The sequence below is a fragment of the Podarcis vaucheri genome, assembly GCF_965113315.1.
Source record: "Podarcis vaucheri genome assembly, chromosome: 10".
NCBI classification, from domain to species: domain Eukaryota; kingdom Metazoa; phylum Chordata; class Lepidosauria; order Squamata; family Lacertidae; genus Podarcis; species Podarcis vaucheri.
The window spans coordinates 45,287,910-45,306,128 of record NC_138748.1 but is presented as its reverse complement, the minus strand read 5'-3'; the positions used below and the strand labels follow the sequence as shown (position 1 = coordinate 45,306,128).

Here is an 18,219-nt window from a genome sequence, read left to right as displayed (position 1 = left end):
TTCATGTGCCAACTTTTTCTTTTTCAGTTATTCCAGATTTGGAAGCCTCTTCCCCCTTCTTTCAAGCCTCTCCTCACCCACATCCTCCCTCGACCATTTTGATGGCACATGGATGTCACATTCTGAGCATTCTCATTGCTCATTCCCCAGCTACTTCCTCTGCATAAGGCCTCTCAGCCTGACGAAAAGGGCTGGGAAAGAGAAGCTCTCTTCAGGGGCATGTTTGCATGGTGCGCTTCAAAGGCACTTATATGTGTGTGCCCTTTCACCTCATGCTGCTCTGCTGCACACTTGTCTGGATCAAATTGCAGCTAGCAGCTGCAGGACTCTGTAGCATGCAGTGCCGGATTTACGTATAGCTTAGGGTCCCACTCTCTTGCGGGCCCCCCAAAAATCTAAAGGAAAAAACAACAACTGGATGTACATTTCCAAAATTTAAGATAAAAAACAAATAAAATAAAACCTACATGCAGCAACAATGTTTTGTGTTATGTAGGTTCCTATGATGTAAGTAATAGGCCCCACCCATTTCACTATTAATAGACTTCTTAATTGTATTTCTGTTCAACAATTACTTTGATAAAATACATATTTTGTTATGTGCAAATGCCTTTAGATACCTATTAGGTCCATACATTACCATATAGCATATATTCAAACCATTCAAGCAGTGACAATTTGTTGTTGACAAAGGACAGCTGGATATATAAAGGGCCCCATGACCTACAGTAGCTTAAGGCCTCATCAAACCTAAATCTGGCCCTGGTAGCATGCAGTTACTCAGGTTTGCCCAACCCCAACCCCCCAGCACAGATCACATTGTATGTCCATCAGGAGCATGACAAGTAAAATTTGGCCTGACATGGCGATGTGGTGATGGAGGAAGTGTTATCGGCTGAGTGTTTGCTTGAGGAACTTGAGGAAGCAATAATGGTGTGTGGAGCCATGAAGTCTGCCAAAGGAGAAGCCAAAGATAAAGCAGGATTGAAACATAAACTTCACACATGGCCTAAGATTGCAGCAGGGAGTGTGTGACCCTCCAGGTATTGTTGGACTACAATTCCCATTTGATTGACTGTGCTGGATGGGATTCATGGGAGTTAGACTCCAGCAATGAGCGGAGAACCACAAGTTCCCCATCCTGACTTAAGATATGCCTCCATAACTTGTGATCCACTAAGCCAAACTGCCTACCTAAGACACACTGTGGCCTACAGGTGCTACAGAAAGTTACCTTGTACTAAGTCAGTCCATAGGCTCATCTAAGGTTAGTACTTTCGAGGCAGATTGGCAGCAGTTCTTCAGGGTTACAGACAGGGGTCTCTCTCAGCCTTTTTGAATTCTCTCTTCTTTTTTCACAGCCCTTATTGCCTGCTTGCATTTCTTTTGCAAAAACTGTGTTCTGTTTTTGTTTCTCCTTATTCGGATGAGACTTCAATTTTCTGAAGGAAGCCTTTTTGTCACTAATAACTCTGCTTTTAAACCACACTGATATCCTCTTAGACTTTTGGTAGTATGTTTTCTGATTTGTGGTATAAATTCTTAGGTGAGCTTCTATTATTGTGGTTTTGAATAACCCCCAAGCAGAGATTTGACCCATTTCACTTTCCCTTACAACTCCCTTTTTAGCAACTCCCATGCTTGTGAGAGGTTTCCTCTTTTGACGTCAAAAATTATTGTGTTGGACTTTATTTTCAACTGGCAATATTAACTTGTCGCCAGGTAGGCCAGGGGTTCAGGACACTTACACTGAAACAAATTCAGCATTTTAATGCCGTTTGTTCTGAATCTTTTACAACCCAGAATTCACTGGATGATCCTGGGTTCTAACATGTGGGACAGAATAGATAAGAATTCTAGAATTGACAGTTTTACTTATAAAAACCATGTGTTTCCCCTTCTTCATTTTTTTAAAGTCTATCCCAGGTGCAGGAACATCTAGTTATGACATTGTAAAGAGTACATACACATTGACAGTTTAATGGCTCCTTTTTGGAGCTTGGTAAGGGTTCCTTGACCCCCATTTAAAATTGGGAACTGTTTTAAATTCCCCTTCAGTTTCCTAGTTTAGGGGTGTGTGTGTGTGTGTGTGTGTGTGTGTGTGTGTGACTGCCCACATGGTTCCAGCACTTTCAAGAGGCTCTGTGGTTGTGTGTCATACTCCTTCATACTCATTTGTGCTCCTGGAAAAGCTGTGGGGGTGGGAGGAGGAATACATGTGCAGGCTGCAAAACAGGGGGAAGGTATATGAGTCCTAATAATGGACTCACCCTAGGAGGCAGCTCAGAAGGGAACTTTGGCTGTCACAGTCAGACTCTATTGTGTTGCCATGACGCCAGTGCGGCTTAACTCATTTCATGGAGCCAGTAGCACATCTCTTATTGACGAGACCCAAGTCATGATGACCACGGGCACCTCAGTTAAAGCTACCAAGCTTGACTGGCCCTGTTCTAGAAGGTTCTACCTATTTAGTCAGTCATAGTAAATGCCTGGAAGTAAGGCCTAGTGCTAGCATTCCAAATGAGATTTATTTCCCCATCTTCGGGTGGTGGGGAGGAGGGCGATATTAATGCACATATGTGAATGTGTGCGCATGCCAATAGGCAAGCAAACGTGAAGCAGGCAGTGAGAGACTGAGAGAACTCATGTTCAGGTTTCCCCTGAGCTAAGAGTAAAGTGGGTGACACACCCATCCTATCTGAAGGTTCGGTTTACTGGTGCGATAATACATGTGAAGGAGTGGGGGGGGAGGGGTCCTGGCAAGTCCCTCACACTCTGGAACATCCCATTTCCCTTCCATAGACAAGTTGAAGGGCAAACGTCTTAAGCGAAGAGCCTCAGGGAACCTCATGTTCCTGTGGGGGGCTCCATGCGCAGTTTAGAGCCCTGGTCATGTCTCCACAAGAATAGGAGGGAAGCTTCCAGTTTGATAACCTTGCCCTTTAACACTGTTGCAGGGATTTATGTATAGGTTGGGGGGGTTGCCCCTCCAGCAGATATCATGCACATGCAGCCCACTACCAAAATCAGCACAATTGCTTTTGTGACTTTTGTGATTTGTCCCCACAAAACACTTCATCACTGTTTCTTCCTATCTATTCAAAGGGCCTTTGCTGCACAATACCAAATGTAACAATTCACTGATAAATGTATCTATGTACTGGCTGACAGGGAAAACTTCAGAAATTCATATAGACATGTGAGCTCAGCTACTCAGCAATCCCCTCTGCCTGAGTGATAATTCCGGGCATCCTGATACCTGAGTGCCAGACAGGTAGCCATTCCAGAAATAACAAACCCAGATAAAGGCAAAAGGGTGTGATTAGCTTGGCTGGGAAACAGGGAAATGTAAATATCTTTTTTGTTACACTTGATGGGTGTTTGGTGGAGGGCAAGGAAAACCATGGGGCAGGGTCCACAATGCTCAGATTACTGCCACCAGACCTCCCCTTTTATGATATAACTGTGATGTATGAGTGATGTAGTTTGGGGTGGTGTTAACATGGGGATTAGCAGCTAATAAAAGTTTGGGGGCTCTTTTGTTCGAGGCTTCCATCTTGTTCCACCTTATGGCAGGTGGGAGTCCTGTCGCGACAGTCTTCAATAAAGACCAAGCCTACTGGCTGCTGTTTTGCTCTGGTATTCCTGGTGTCCTTGTCCAAGGGAGCCCTCAGATTTCTCCATTAACAACTTGGAAGAGGGCTGTAAAAGACAGAAAGGGACACACTTCAGCAAGGTGGCAGCTGCACTGTGGACAAGCCATGACAGTGACCATCCTGAAACAAAGGCTCACTGAGGAGAAACTCACAAGTGAAACTGCTGAATAGAAACTTAGCAAAAGGGTCTGCTCTTTAAATTTGGGTCGGAATAGAAACAATGGATTCCACTATAGGTGTTAATTTATTTCAGCTACAATAAGACAATTTTGTTCTCACCAATTACTGCTGCTGTGGTAATTTTCCAATATTTTTATTCCAACTGAATTGCCAGAGGCTGTGTACTTTCTGCATTCCATTGCCATTTAACTCTTTTACATTTGGTTACATTTCCCTGCTTTGCATGTGTGTGTCTGACAACCGAGGTTCATGCTCCATGCACCTGGGCTCTAGTCAGTGAAAGTTGATGCTATTATAAAAAAGTTGCCGGTTTATAAGGTGCCTCAAAACTCTTTTATGTCCCCAAAGCGACAAGGCGGAAAGGCCTGGCAGAAATACTTCCTGACAACAAAACTGGAACATAGTGAAGGAAAGCCTGTTAAAACGAAGAAAGCAACCTATGACCCTGGTCCTACAAATCTCTTTGCAGACTAAATAGGTCTGCAAAACAACACTGAGGGTTTGGCGACACTACTTTGCGTTGGGGCCCTGAGTAAGAAATACATTTTCTAATGGGCCTTTCCCCCTAATCTTTGGAATCTGGAGCAATTCACAGTAATTTCCCCCTCAAGCGGGCAAAGGGGTGTCTGCTCCTCTTAACTGTCTTTTCTTCTTTAACGACATTCTAGGTTGTAACTTGAGAAGTTGGAAGGATGCAGGAGAAAGTTTAACTCGGCCTAGTTGCCCCCGCCTCCTTCTCCACCCTCAGTACAAACACCATCCACGCCACGTCACCCAGTGCCTGTGCTGGGACTGCAAAGCTTTGGCTGTGATGTTCTTCCACTTCTCTGTCAGAGAGAGCAGAACGACTTAGGAGGAGAGCCAGCGAACCAAAGACTTCCCTACAGACAAAGTGATCAAGAGGGAAAAGCATAAGTGCACCAAAAGTTCAAATTCTAAGCTCATTGCAGAAGCCTGGTGAAGACAAAGATAGGCAGTCTGAGTGTAATCCTTCCAAGAGAGGGAAAGGCTTAGCAGAATACTCAATTGGAATAGAAAGGAATCATTTGGCTGTTGAAGAAAAAGGAAGAGAAACACCCTTTATCCAAGCGAGGAGCCAGAAAGCATCTACTAAGAAAAGCGAAGAGGCCTGCTGTAGTGCCACAATCCTTATCGGGATATTAAACTAGTTGGTTTTCCTTCAGGACTCTCTGGGATATTCTTTGGCCAGCATGAACATATTTCGGATCCTGGGTGATGTCTCTCACCTATTAGCCATGATCATGTTGCTGGGGAAGATCTGGAGATCAAAGTCATGCGCTGGTAAGTTCTTGTTCTCCTTCCCTCTTCATCCCGTTGACAAGGTGCTGGTGCAGAAACAATGCAGAAGGAAAAGAAGGGGGCAGACAAAGCTTCTGGGAGTTACTTGTCACCAGAGCACAAACTGTGCCCCAGAGACTGAGGATTTGGGTTTGGCCTCAGCTTGCGTGGCATCTGTCCTAAGGTGTGTTCACATTATCACTTTCAAGCACAGTGAATTTGTTCTCCCACCCCTGCATTTCACAACTCTTTCCCCTCTAGCTGTTCACATCAGCACGACTTCATTAGTGTCAGATTTGTTGGTGTACACACCAGGGAGCACGGATGGGGCACCCTATGCAAAGGTGCTCACACATTTGCTAGAGATAAATTAGGAATGGCTTAAGGACTCAAATTGGATTGAGTAATAGCACATCCAACGGTAGTATTTTGCAAGGAAGTATGGAATGCATATGCATTTTGGGGAGCTGCTGTGTGAGCACAGATTTAAAAAACAGCACTGGAAACACTGTGAGTGCACAGTAAGTGGGAGTGTGACCACTTGCCTAAGAAGCTGGATGTTTTAAGTCTTTCCCAGTAGTTTTGTAGGACAATGCAGCATAAATGAATTAACATGGAATATTGATAGGAAAAAAGAGAACCAGCTATTAAAGCAAATAGCACTTGATAACTCACTGAGGTCAACACTTTCCCCATCTCTCATGCTAGACACCTGTCCATTGTATTGACAGGCAACCCTGCCCAGATAAGGTCATTTCAATGTCACGTAGAGATGCTCCTACAATATCTCTTTATGCAATTTTCAGTCACCATTGTTTTCTGCAAATTTTGAGATTTGTAGCCACTTGTGTGGGTTCCTTCTGGGCCTTTTCGCCAACTAAAACACATTTCGTAAACCTGAGCAAAGTAAATGCCTTGGGGTGTGTGTTTGTGAATAAGACAGGAATCCTTCTGCATTTCAGACAGAATATTTCCCCAGGGCAGAAGGGTGGGGGTGGGGGCTGGGAAGCACAATACAGCCAGGAAAACCTCTGCCAAGGATTTAAGTAAACTGGTAAAGAACAAAGGAACCTGATCGACAGGGAACAGAGAAATGGATTGCCCAGGACAATGACTAGTCCTTTCTCTCCCACACAGCACTCTTAAGTAAGTCTGCAATCCTATGGATCTTTACTTGGAGGTAAGCATAGGACACTTTTGAAGAAACATATATAGGACTGTGCTGTGTGGAACTGAAAATGTGAAACAGCACTGCATGAAATGCAGAAAAACCAAAAGTGCCGTTTAGGAAGTGCATTTATGAACCCTCACCCATGTCTCCTATATATCTAATCTCCCAAGTTTTGGTGTTAAAAAGCAACCACAACAAATGGTCTTAATATACACTGCTTGTTCTCAATTTAATCTTGATTGTGAACTACAGCGGGCCTTTTAGTCTTCTTCCCCACCACCTCAAAGCCTGACTGTGTTCATGGAGAAAGCTTTTGAGTCCCAGAGTGTATGCTGCTAAGTCCTTTTACTTTCTTGATTTCCCCTCTCCCCACTCCTCTACTGCGGCAATATTTCCATGGCCTCTTGTTAAAACTTCTCCTTCTATTCCTAGTTTCCTCCTTTCAAGCCCTTCCCGTTCCATTAAACTCCCCCTCCCCCTTACGCTCTTTGTGGGCGGAATCAAGATTCGTTTAGAAGGAAGTGGTGCTGTGATGTGGCAGTTGAAGTGGTATAGGCATACCACAGTCCCTGGTGTGGTGTATGTGTCCATCGACATATATCCTGGGCTATGGAGACTGTTTAAGTTTGTAGCAGGAGGAGGAATGAACTTGTGGAATCGAGGTTCGTTCTGTACGTTCAGCATGATTTCTGTGCGCCCTGCCTTTTTGCACTATCCCGTTGAGGCTGAAAAACAAGACGTATAGGAGCATCACTGTAAAAGGAAACTGCAGGGCCACGTCTTGCGTTGCAGATTAAACAATGAGGCAGAAATACTTGTCTTTGGTCTCTTTCACCTGAAGATGCCTATGACTCTTAAATGTTTGCAACTGCCCACAACATTTATCCAATAAACAGCATAATTTTACTTTCTCATTTTACTGCCTCGAAAGAAATGATAGAGGAGTGGAAAACTTTTGTTGAGCAGAGGGGAATTAACTGTGCACAGTTGAAAATGCTGGCAGCATTAAGATAAATTCAACAGTTTAATATTTGAGTGATTTAAGGTAGGAGAACTGACTTAAAATGGTTATAGTAAAATATGCAGGAAGGATAGACAACTAAAATGAACCATGGAAGGGGAAGGAGGGAAGTCATTGATTATATGATATTGTGCAAAATGTTTATTTTGAGATGTTAAACTATTCAAAAAAAGAAAATAATTATATTGTGTTGCAAAAAACAATGAAGAGTCTTCAGCACCTGAAAACAGGGATGGGCAGCCTTTTCTCTACTAAAGTCCACCTTACCTCAGGACCCTTTAAGTCGTCATCCTTTTCGTTGGATATTCATGCTGATTTGTGTTCATGATGGTATTGGGGCATTTATACGCAGCTCTACTTTGAATACTGTTTGTGTCTTCCAAAGTTTTGGGGTGGACATAATACTTCGTTTCCAATCAGTGCATCACCCATACATAGACAGCTTCACACCATGGTAGTTGTGTCTGGCTTTCGTTGTGCTATAGAACAAGATGGCAGTAATGCCACCAACCTGTAAACCAACGATGACTCCCTAATCTACTTTTCTAGCTTTGATCTTCCAATCTGTTTAATCTCGTTTCTCTGCATTCGGGAACTTGTTGCACTCTCAACACAGAAGAGGCTGCCCCAGTGAATATTGCCATTTGAACTGTTCAAGGTCGATCAGTATGGGAAGTGTTGAGGGCAGCAAAATGATTGAGCAAGGATTGAGAATGGTCTCTTAGTTTGGCAAGATACATTGATGGGAGCAGTTTGAATAAATCCAAAAAAAATTGTGGGGGGGGGGGAGAGAGAGAGAACAGCCATGCTGGCCTGAATTGCAAACACCCCTACCTCAAGTGACATGCCACGTGTGTAACATGGAAAAACCAAGCACTTACAATTGCACACCATGCAATATTTGTCTTTTTGGCTGGATGGGAAGAGGGTAATCTAGAAACATGGGATATTGACATCAGTCCCTTGTCATGGTCAGAGGACTTCTTGTTGAGCTTTAGGCTTTCAGCACCTTTCTCCCTTTGCAGAAGTGGGAGACCTTTAAGGATGGTCTGCCCTCAGAGGTTGATGGATCCAAGTGGTTTCCATATGGCCGGAGTGTGTGTGTGTGTGTGTGTGTGTGTGTGTGTGTGTGGCTGTTATGACTGGTGCTCCTGTTAGATATCTGGATGGCTTGGGCCATTGACACAATTGCTCCCAAGTGCTTCGTGGAGCCTATTTGGCTCTATGGTATACTACTGAAAATAGGGCAAAGAAGCAATCCGGGAGATGACTTGAACACAAGTGGAGGGAAACGCCAGACAAATACAACTGAACCCTGGAGAGTGTGCAGTTTTTTAGCTTACTCAGTGGCAGAGAAGGCAGGAAAGAAGACATACTTGCTACCTCCACTTCAACCTCACTATGCTATCTGGCAGAGCTTTTCTAGTTACTGTGGGGCCTTTTGCAGACTGGCCCCAAATAGGTGGTAGAACCTATGGTAGCTCACTGCGACTTATTTGCCAAGCATTTTGAGGATAAAATTGCTTGCCTCTGTCGGCACCTTAACTCTGCTGCTATAGCAGCATCTTGAGAGATGCCCAGAAAACATTCCTCTTTATCCAGACCTTTGACCATTAAGTAATCTATGGCTTGTTAAAGGTGTGGGAGGGGACTGTTGTTATGATTATTTTATCATTATGCTGTGCATTGTGGTTTTTATTGTACTGCGCAAATTATGTTCTTAATGTCATACACTGCCCGAGGATCTTTGGCTAAGGGGTGGTATATAAATTTAATTAATAATAATAATAATAGTGTGTTCACTAGCAGCGCTAGGGCTGAGAGGGTTAGTAGCAGCAGTCTGTGAATCTTGCTCTGGCTTCCTCACTTTCCTACCTGCTCTCCCCCCCCCCTTCCCACTTCGCTGCCTTTCTCTGAGCTCTACGTAAGGGAGTATCGTAGAAAAAAACCTACAAACAAAATCCAGATGGTAGCCATGTTAGTCTCTTACAGAAAAAAGAGGCTTGTGGCATCTTAAACGCTAACAGGCTTCTTGTGGCCTCCAGCTGTACAATAAATCTGTTAGTTTTCAAAGTGCCATAAGGATCTTTTTGTGTTTCCATGAGCAAAAACTGCTGCCACCTGGGGATCAATTACCTTTCTCCTGCACTGCCCCCCTACACCCACTTGTTTTCTTCCATTACCATTTATTTTCTACACTCACTTTGTAATATTTGCCTGAAATTTCCAGACAGTATACTGTAGGTCAACTTGTCTTTCAGAAGAGAGGGGCAACACTGCTCACATTCACACCACACATTTAAAGCACATGGCCTCCCCCAAAGAATCCTGGGAACTGTAGTCTACCACTATAATTGTTAACATCCTTAACAAACCACTGTGTTTATGCTGATTTTCTGTGTTGGGCATCAATACAATGATGGTGTGTGGGTTATCTTTCTTCCCACCCTGGATCCTGGGAAGACATCCACAGCTTCTCCATTTCACTTGGCAGTGGAGCTGGCTTGAGTGTTGAAGCTGAAACAGCCCCCTTTCATTCTCTGACTGTGCCTCTTCACTTGGCAGAAGGGTGATCCTCTCCAGGCTGTGTTTGTGCTGCCAGAGGATTCAAGTCCGCCTCTGTGGGGAGCTCTGAAGTTTGTGGCTTGTGGTGCTAGTTGCTACCTCCCTTACCCAACTAAGAACTTTGCTTGTTTATTATGCCAGTGCCAAAGGCCCAGGCACTTCTCCCGGCTTGTTTATTTTTCTTCATCATCTGCTCATTTAATTTCCTTTTTTGGCCTGCAGGTATCTCAGGAAAGAGCCAGATCCTTTTTGCACTTGTCTTCACAAGCCGTTACCTTGACCTGGTCACGAACTTCATCTCCATCTATAATACTGTCATGAAGGTAAGGGCAAGAGTTCAAGTGCCCTCCATCTAGTCAGTCTGAGATAGGAACAATTCTGGTATGTTCAGACCCTGATTTATAACTTTATGAAAAGGGCCATTTTCAGTGGAGGTAGAGGGTTTTCTATTAACATTTTACTGAAAGAATTTCAATTACAGAGGTAGAGGGTTTTCTATTAACATATTACTGAAAGAATTTCAATTACAGTGGTACCTCGGGTTAAGAACTTAATTCGTTCTGGAGGACTGTTCTTAACCTAAAGCACCACTTTAGCTAATGGGGCCTCCTGCTGCTGCTGCGCCGCCGGAGCACGATTTCTGTTCTTATCCTGAAGCAAAGTTCTTAACCTGAGGTAATATTTCTGGGTTAGCAGTCTGTAACCTGAAGCGTATGTAACCTGAAGTGTATGTAACCCGAGGTACCACTGTATAAAGAAATAAAGTGATACAATCACTCGTCATCTTGCTTCATTGAGATTGAACAAGGCAGTCCATTCCCATCCCAAAGCCACAATGAACTTGTTTACGAACGCAGGGCTACAGTGCTCAGGGCTCTAATAGAATAGTGCCAGTGCACACTAGGTTTTTGTTGTACTGGGGAGAGAAAGCAGACTGTGTCAGAGAAAGATGACATTTTAAATATGTGCAGCCTCTTCCCTGTTCCCCCATTGCTTAATCTAGAGCAGAGTGGTAATGACCCAGTGAGTCTGATTGGAACAAGGTGCACCACTTCTGAGGCTTGTAAAGCCACTCTTACAGCAGGTTAAGCAAGGGTGGCTAGGGAAGAACAAGAGATGTAGTTAATGGGCTTCGTGTGTGTGTGTGTGTGTGTGTGTGTGTGTGTGTGTGTGTACATGCATAAAAAATACATGCAGTATCATCTTAAGAGTGCATTAAAGGTGCCAAACCAGAGTACCTTAGGCGATAAGGTAATGACAACAAATTGAATCTTGTCTGCAATCAGCCAAAGAACAGCCAGCAAACACTTAGGTTAGTGGATTCTAGCAGACACGGCTCTAAAAGTTTGAGCAGACCAATCCTCAAAAGATTTGCACTATGAGAAAGTAAGTTGATTTTTGTATTCCTCTGCAGGTTGTTTTCTTAAGTTGTGCCTACTTTACAGTGTACCTGATCTATGGGAAATTCCGGAAAACCTTTGATAGTGAGAATGACTCTTTCCGCCTCGAATTCCTTTTAGTTCCAGTTACAGGCCTGTCATTTTTAGAAAACCACAGTTTCACCCCATTAGAGGTAAGAAAGCCATTCATATTAAGTGGAAGAAGGTAGTAATTGCATCAAGTTTCCTTGAACCTTTGGTGTCTGGAACTGAACTTTCTTTTGCCCAATGAAAGGTAAAGGTGGCCCAAAATAAAACTCATGTTTTTCTCTGGACTAATTCATGTATTACTAACATTTAACGTGGACTTCCCTTTATTCTTCCCTTAAGATTCTCTGGACTTTCTCAATTTACCTGGAATCAGTGGCTATCCTTCCACAACTTTTCATGATCAGCAAAACAGGTGAAGCTGAAACTATCACGACACACTACCTTTTCTTCTTGGGCCTCTATCGCGCTCTCTACCTTGCAAACTGGATCTGGCGCTACCACACAGAGAACTTCTACGATCAAATTGCTGTGGTGTCTGGAGTAGTACAGACCATCTTCTACTGCGACTTTTTTTACCTCTATGTCACGAAAGGTAAGGGTCACAGAATGTTGGCTAGTCAGTGGCAGAAACTGACCACAATTGTGGCAGAGATCAGGCAGGTCAGCTATAGCTCTGCTCTCCCCACACCCCCCTTTCCACAGAACCTGTTGGCTTTGTTTCTTTTCCACCCAGAACATTTTAACAGCGGTCGCCTGAAAGACCACCTGGTCCTGTACAGATGGGCAAGAGCACTTAGGTCATATAGGAAAATTCTGATTGCGGTACTGCTGCTTGCAGAGTATCATGGGACAGTGATCTGAAAATTGGCATTCAAAAATGTAGCTTTGCACATTCTCCAATGGGAGGGCCCCCAGCAGTAAAAAAAACTCTCAGAATTAAGCAGCAGTATATGCCATTTGTAAAGCGGCAGCCATCGGCTACTTTCCAAAATCTTTTAAAGACTTCCTCCCTGACCCATAAGAGAGGGCTATTTTATGTGCTTGAAGACTCTGAATGCTTTTATTCTGCTTTCTGTGTCTTGAGTTACTTTTTTAAAATACTATTTTTATATTGTATACTGCTCAAGAGATTTTCAGAACGCTGAGTGGTTGATCAATGCTTTTAAATAAATAAATTACATGAAATATTAAACACTTAAACCCAACTCAGAAGCTACCAAGCCTATAAGACAATTTCTACATTGCTATATGAGTAGCGTGCTCTGCACGTTAAAGCAGTGCGGAGGAAGCCTCTTGAGGGTGGGGAGTCATCTCAGATTACAAATACTGGAAACTATGCAGAACACTCCACAAATTATTGAGTATTATAGCATAGAACTCTTTTAATTATCTTTCAGCCTGTTATTAACTACGTCCCGTATTCTGAAATTCTAAGGCACTGTGACCGTAACATGTGCAGGGTTTCTTGCTGCTATTAGAAACAAAGATTTGTACAGAGGTGACAAGAGTTTATGGAATCTTCTCATCCTAAAGGGGTTGCCTACAAAACGCTTACTGCTATGTTGGGGGTTTTTGCAATTCGCGAGCTAAAAGCACCATTAAAAATGGCAGCATGAATGCATTTGGTAGAGGCAAGGTGGCATTCCTTTCTGTCAGAACAAACAGTTTAAGTCTTAATTCATTTTTCCCATTTAGTATTAAAAGGCAAGAAGCTGAGCCTCCCAATGCCTATCTGAAGACACACCCAAGCGAAACAAGTTCCTGAAGAGCCTGCTCCAGGACTGGAGGGTGTCCTCTTCCGCTTTTCCCCCATATGGCTCAGCTCGCATTCAGAGAACTTACCTGCTTCTCTACACTGTGACTAGCAGACTGTGCCTGAGAGATTTGAGGTCCAGGTGGCTAACACTTTAGGCTTAACACTTTCTAATTTAGTGTTGGAACAGTATCTACGTTTTCTTTTGTATGGGGATGTTTGTTGGTGTTTGAACTATAACAAATAAAATAGTGTGAAGTATCTTTTGGTATACTTTTTTCACAATTATCTCTATTTCTCTCTCAAATATGACTATCAAATCTCTTTTCCAGGCTAAACATTCCCAACTTACTTAACCATTCCTCAAAAGGCTCTGCTTCCAGACCCTTGATAATCTTGGATACCCTCCTCTGCACACATTCAGCTTGTCAACAACCCTTTTACATTGTGGAACCCAGAGGTGGACACAGTACTCCAGGTGGGGCCTGACCAAGGCAAGGTAGAGCGGAACTATTACTTCCCTTGATCGGAACACTATACTTCTGCTGATGCAGCCTAGAATAGCATTAGTCTTTTTGGCTGCTGCATCACACTGTTGACCCATGTCAAGCTTATGGTCCACTAAGACCCCAAGACCTTTTTCACATGTACTAGTAAGCCAGGTGTCCCCCATCTTCTATTTGTGCAGCCTGTTCTTCCTGCCTAAGTGCAGAATCTTATTTGTCCCTCTTGAAATTCATTTTGTTAGTTTGGGCCCAGTTCTCCAATCTGTTACGATCATCTTGAATCCAAATTTTGTCTTCAGTAGTAGCATTAGCTGTCCCTCCCAGTTTGGTCCATCCAGGTCAGTTATAAAGACCTTGAGCAACAATGTGGACCCAGGAGAGAACCCTGTGGCACCCCACTTGTTTTTTCCACAACACTGAGGAACCATTAGTGAGCACCCTTTGGGTTCAGCCAGTCAATCAGCTACAAAGCCAATGAAGCCTACTATGGACATTAAAATGTTCATTCCTATACTTGTTGTATAGAGAAATTAGATATTTCTTACTGGAAAAAGAGCATATGAGGTTCTACCTTTTAAATGAGAGAGAGTTCATTCTTTATTGACAAGTATTTTTATTCATACCTACAAAAGAAAACAAGATGGTATCAAAAGGACAATTTACAAACTAATAGTAACATAGCTTTTTAGTATGCTGTGCCTGAATACCACAGAGCTATGAATCCTTCCATTCAAGTCTTTGTTAATACAACAGGAATGTGTTCAAATACCAGTAAGGGTTGAAACAGAGCACTGATCCGACCCAAAAAGCCTCTAAAGTTTAAATCTTTCAACTTAAAGCCCACACAGTAATTTATTTGGAAGGGAAGATGCTGGACTGGCATTTCGACATACGTTTACTGGAGGAACAATGGACATCACCGCTTTGTCAAGGGGGCTCTTTAGCTGGTAAGTGGAACCAAGCAGCACCAAGTGGGACATGGCCAGAACATACCAGAGCATTCAATGGTTGTTAATATTCTGCATGAGCTAACAAGATATTCCATGATACGTTTCTAAAATGAACGTTCATTTCTGATCTTTTCAGCACTGAAGCTTACTACTAGACTTCTCATTTCTCCAGCGTACAATTACAGAAGTCAAATGAAGCAAGGGCTATTTGAACTGGCAAATTTCCCTCTCACAGTCTGTGCCAACAACCTACCTGTATGTTGCGTGCAGACACACAACTTTTTATCGATCCCCGGGCTGTTCTCTACTGAGGAATACAAATGTAACGGCCCCTTTTTAAAAAATAAACGAGCCCCACATTGCAATAAAGTAAATGGGCTGTTGTACTTATTTGAACTATGCATTTCCCAAAACAGAAAACACTGTAGCACATACATTATGCCTCTCAATCAGTACAGTACACAAGTGATCTCCTGCCATGTTGTCCAAACATAGCCGGTGATGCACTAAAAAAAGCCAACTACTTGTCAACCCTTCTTCTTATAGTCACAGGACATAAGCCTTAGTACTTGAAGAATTCTATCCCACTCTCCCCACTCACTAACCTACAACCTTGCTCAGCCTGGGGGAAAAAATCAACATGATTGAATGGAACGGTTTACTAAAGTTCCATCCTTTCCTAAAATTTCCTAGAATGCTACCTACCTGTAAAAGCTGAGTGTAAAAGACAGTTGAAGAAACTCACTCAAAAAGCCAAGGAAAGCCCTATTCAGATCAGGATGTGAATGCAGCTCCAAGACTTACTGGCCATCTCTTCCTCCTCCCCACTAAAGAGGGGGTTAGATTCCATTTGGCCTAAAGTAAATTTCTTCAAAATTTGAAACAGAAAAACTGAACCATTTTACACAGCACAGTGGGATCCTGAAATCTGCCCAATAAGAGATGTTATATTAAGGACATATACACCAAGTAAATGGTGACTGCTTAATTTTCCTCAGTATTTTCTGCTGAAGTGCAATTTGGAACTTGAGGTGGGAAGGCATAAGGTTTTATTATTATTGGGTGAAAAATCTAGCTGGTAGTAATTTGAGTACCACAGAGAAATCCAATTAACTTTTAAGAATGAATGATTTAGTTATGAAAACTGGGGAGAAGTACAGAAAAGAAAACTATTTTTCTAACACACTTTCTTTAAATCCCTTACGCAAAGGGTTGATAAGACATCCAGGTGCTGCAAAAATGCTAGCCAAAATTAAATGTTTTTGTTTCTTTCTGTCTGTAAAGTGGAGAGGTTTGGAACAACTGTAAGACGAGTCAAAACAATTATTATATTTTCAAAATCCACCTATTCAAGGACTCGGGTTGAACTGTCCTTGTGGAAAGTCTCAATTTTAATAAGCAAAAATTACACCACCTCAAATATTCTGTTAAGGAGTATTACACAACATCTTTCTTGTGGTCTATGTGATGGATAAGTTGTTCCTCTCTGCAGCAAGTTTTCATACACAAGCCTCAGACACAATGACAACTGGGCTGGGACATATCTGCCTTGTAGGTGTTTTTTTGGAGGGGGGGGGTGAGAAAAAAAAATCATTTCAGGTTTCTTAACATGCAAGGCCAAAACATGTAAAGAGAAGTTAGTTTTCCAGTCAACTCTAATTTTAAAAACAAAATTGGAAATGTAGACCGGGGCCAATGTTTACGGACAGTATCCGATAGTGAACTCTACATCTAACCTGCATTAGGGGAAAACACCACAATGGGGATGGCAGGGGTGGTGAGGGAAAGGGGAGAAGAAAGGGTTCTTATTTGCAAGTCTTGACTGGTCACCTATAAACCAAATGGTCTCACTTGCGTGCAGGGGGAGGGGGTGGTGGAGGGGGTGGATACTGGTAGTTGGCAGTCTGTCCCATATAGCCCATCACGTTAGTGCCTGGAGGCTGAGGAAACTGTTGCGACATGAGAGGCTGAGGCTGCTGGCCGGAACGGCCCATTCCTGCATACTGCTGCTGGCCTGTGCTCTGCGAGTTTCTCCCGGCATTGGCAGCATTTGCTCCGCCATAGCCAGCGGCACCATATTCTGCCCCATAGCCACTCGCACCGTAAGCAGCAGCTCCATAGGCTCCCTGGGCATAGCCATACTGGCCCTGCTGCGACCCAAACGCAGAATTTGCACTCCCATATGCACCACCGTAGGCCTTGTTGGCTCCGTTTGCAAAGCTCTCGCCGCGTTCACGGTCTCGGAAGCTGCCCGAGTCTCTCCGGCCATCTTTAACACCCCGGAGCCGCCGTTCACACTCCTCCTGGTACATCAGATTGGGATTGTTGGAGGTGTTGCTGGTACGGTAACGAGAGCGGCCGCCTGATGGTACAGATGAATGAATATGGTGTCAAGCTCACTTAAATGCCCTCTAGATCAGGGGTAGGCAACCTAAGGCCCGTGGGCCGGATGCGGCCCAATTGCCTTCTCAATCCGGCCCACGGACAGTCCGGGAATCAGTGTGTTTTTACATGAGCAGAATGTGTCCTTTTATTTAAAATGCATCTCTGGGTTATTTGTGGGGCACAGGAATTTGTTCATTCCCCCCCCCCCAAATATATATAGTCTGGACCACCACATGGTCTGAGGGACGGTGGACCGGCCCACAGCTGAAAAAGGTTGCTGACCCCTGCTCTAGATCAACTGAGCTTACACTATACACTTAACCTTATGCATGAGTTTTTTGCATTTGCATGTAGGAGCAATGCCATGGCAGGGCCACACTTTCCCGCTCGCCTGACACTAACCGTGCATTGAGTGTGGCTGTCTGCCAGGAAAGCCCTATGAAGCAATTGGTTGCTCATGCACAGTGGCTCTTTGCAGATAACCACATATTGGGAGGTCAGAGCTAGCACAGCAGTGTAATGCCAGGCACAGGGTAATAGACAAGGCACTGGGTACAGTGCTTGATAGCATTCTATTAAATGTAGCTGGCAAGCTAAAGGCAACCAATATGGAAACTGCAAAAAACAAAACACATGTAGAAAGAAGCTTCTTACCTCCTCCTCCACCACCACCTCTATGGTCCACAAGCTGCATCAGTTTAGGATTGATAGCCTGATTGGCTTCCTCTAGGACTTTTATTAGCTCTCTGGCCTGCTTCAAATTCCCTGGTGTGAAGAATGTATAGGCAGTGCCTTTGTTGGTGCTACGGGCAGTACGGCCGATTCTGTGCACATAATCCTCCGAGCTGTTTGGATAGTCGTAGTTTATCACAAACTTTACGTCTTCCACATCTTTGTGAAGCAACCAAAGCACAGTGAGAGGTTGAGGACAGGATATGGTGGAAGGATGTGCCAACAGAAGGTGGGGAGCACAAATGCAGGTGACAGTAACAAGAAAAAAGAAAAAAGTTAATAGTTGTAAAGAATAAAGACAGTACAGACTTTTCCCAACAGAGCGAAAGGCTAAATGGAGAGATATGCCCATGGACATAAATAATTTATTTTCAGAAAGTCAAGTCAAAGCAGTTCATTCTTCCTCTAAAATTCATCCATCCTTTGCTGCATGCATGCTATGAACACACACACAAATAATATTAATCTCCAAACATTTCATTTGTGGAATTCAGGCAACTTTACACCAGCATGTCATCAAACAAATGTGCCATTCTTTTTATGGACACAGCAACTGGACTGGATGTAGGAG

General features: G+C 43.4%; 2 protein-coding genes across 2 annotated transcripts in view; one reads left to right on the top strand and one right to left on the bottom strand.

The window, feature by feature from the left end:
- The first annotated feature begins 2,341 nt into the window (after positions 1 to 2,341).
- KDELR3 (KDEL endoplasmic reticulum protein retention receptor 3) lies at positions 2,342 to 16,196 on the top strand. The gene is made up of 6 exons (XM_082240751.1): positions 2,342 to 2,457; positions 4,505 to 5,138; positions 10,115 to 10,215; positions 11,307 to 11,465; positions 11,662 to 11,914; positions 13,018 to 16,196. Exons 2-6 carry the CDS (start codon positions 5,048 to 5,050, stop codon positions 13,056 to 13,058), a joined length of 645 nt encoding a protein of 214 aa, XP_082096877.1. The 5' UTR covers positions 2,342 to 2,457; positions 4,505 to 5,047; the 3' UTR covers positions 13,059 to 16,196.
- DDX17 (DEAD-box helicase 17) overlaps positions 16,100 to 18,219 on the bottom strand; it is a 15,505-nt gene continuing 13,385 nt past the window's right edge. Inside the window, exons 12-13 of the mRNA XM_082240726.1 lie at positions 17,571 to 17,807; positions 16,100 to 16,893 (exon numbers count right to left, since the gene is read on the bottom strand). Of these exons, the coding sequence (XP_082096852.1) occupies positions 16,379 to 16,893; positions 17,571 to 17,807 (752 nt within the window). The 3' untranslated portion in view covers positions 16,100 to 16,378. The remainder of the gene's footprint in view (positions 16,894 to 17,570; positions 17,808 to 18,219) is intronic.

Coding starts and splice junctions, on each gene's coding strand:
- KDELR3 (XM_082240751.1), top strand. CDS start 5,048: ATGAACATATTTCGGATCCTGGGTGATGTCTCTCACCTATTAGCCATG. Junction 11,466..11,661: donor ACAGTTTCACCCCATTAGAG/GTAAGAAAGCCA, acceptor TCTTCCCTTAAG/ATTCTCTGGACTTTCTCAAT. Junction 11,915..13,017: donor TTACCTCTATGTCACGAAAG/GTAAGGGTCACA, acceptor TTTCCCATTTAG/TATTAAAAGGCAAGAAGCTG.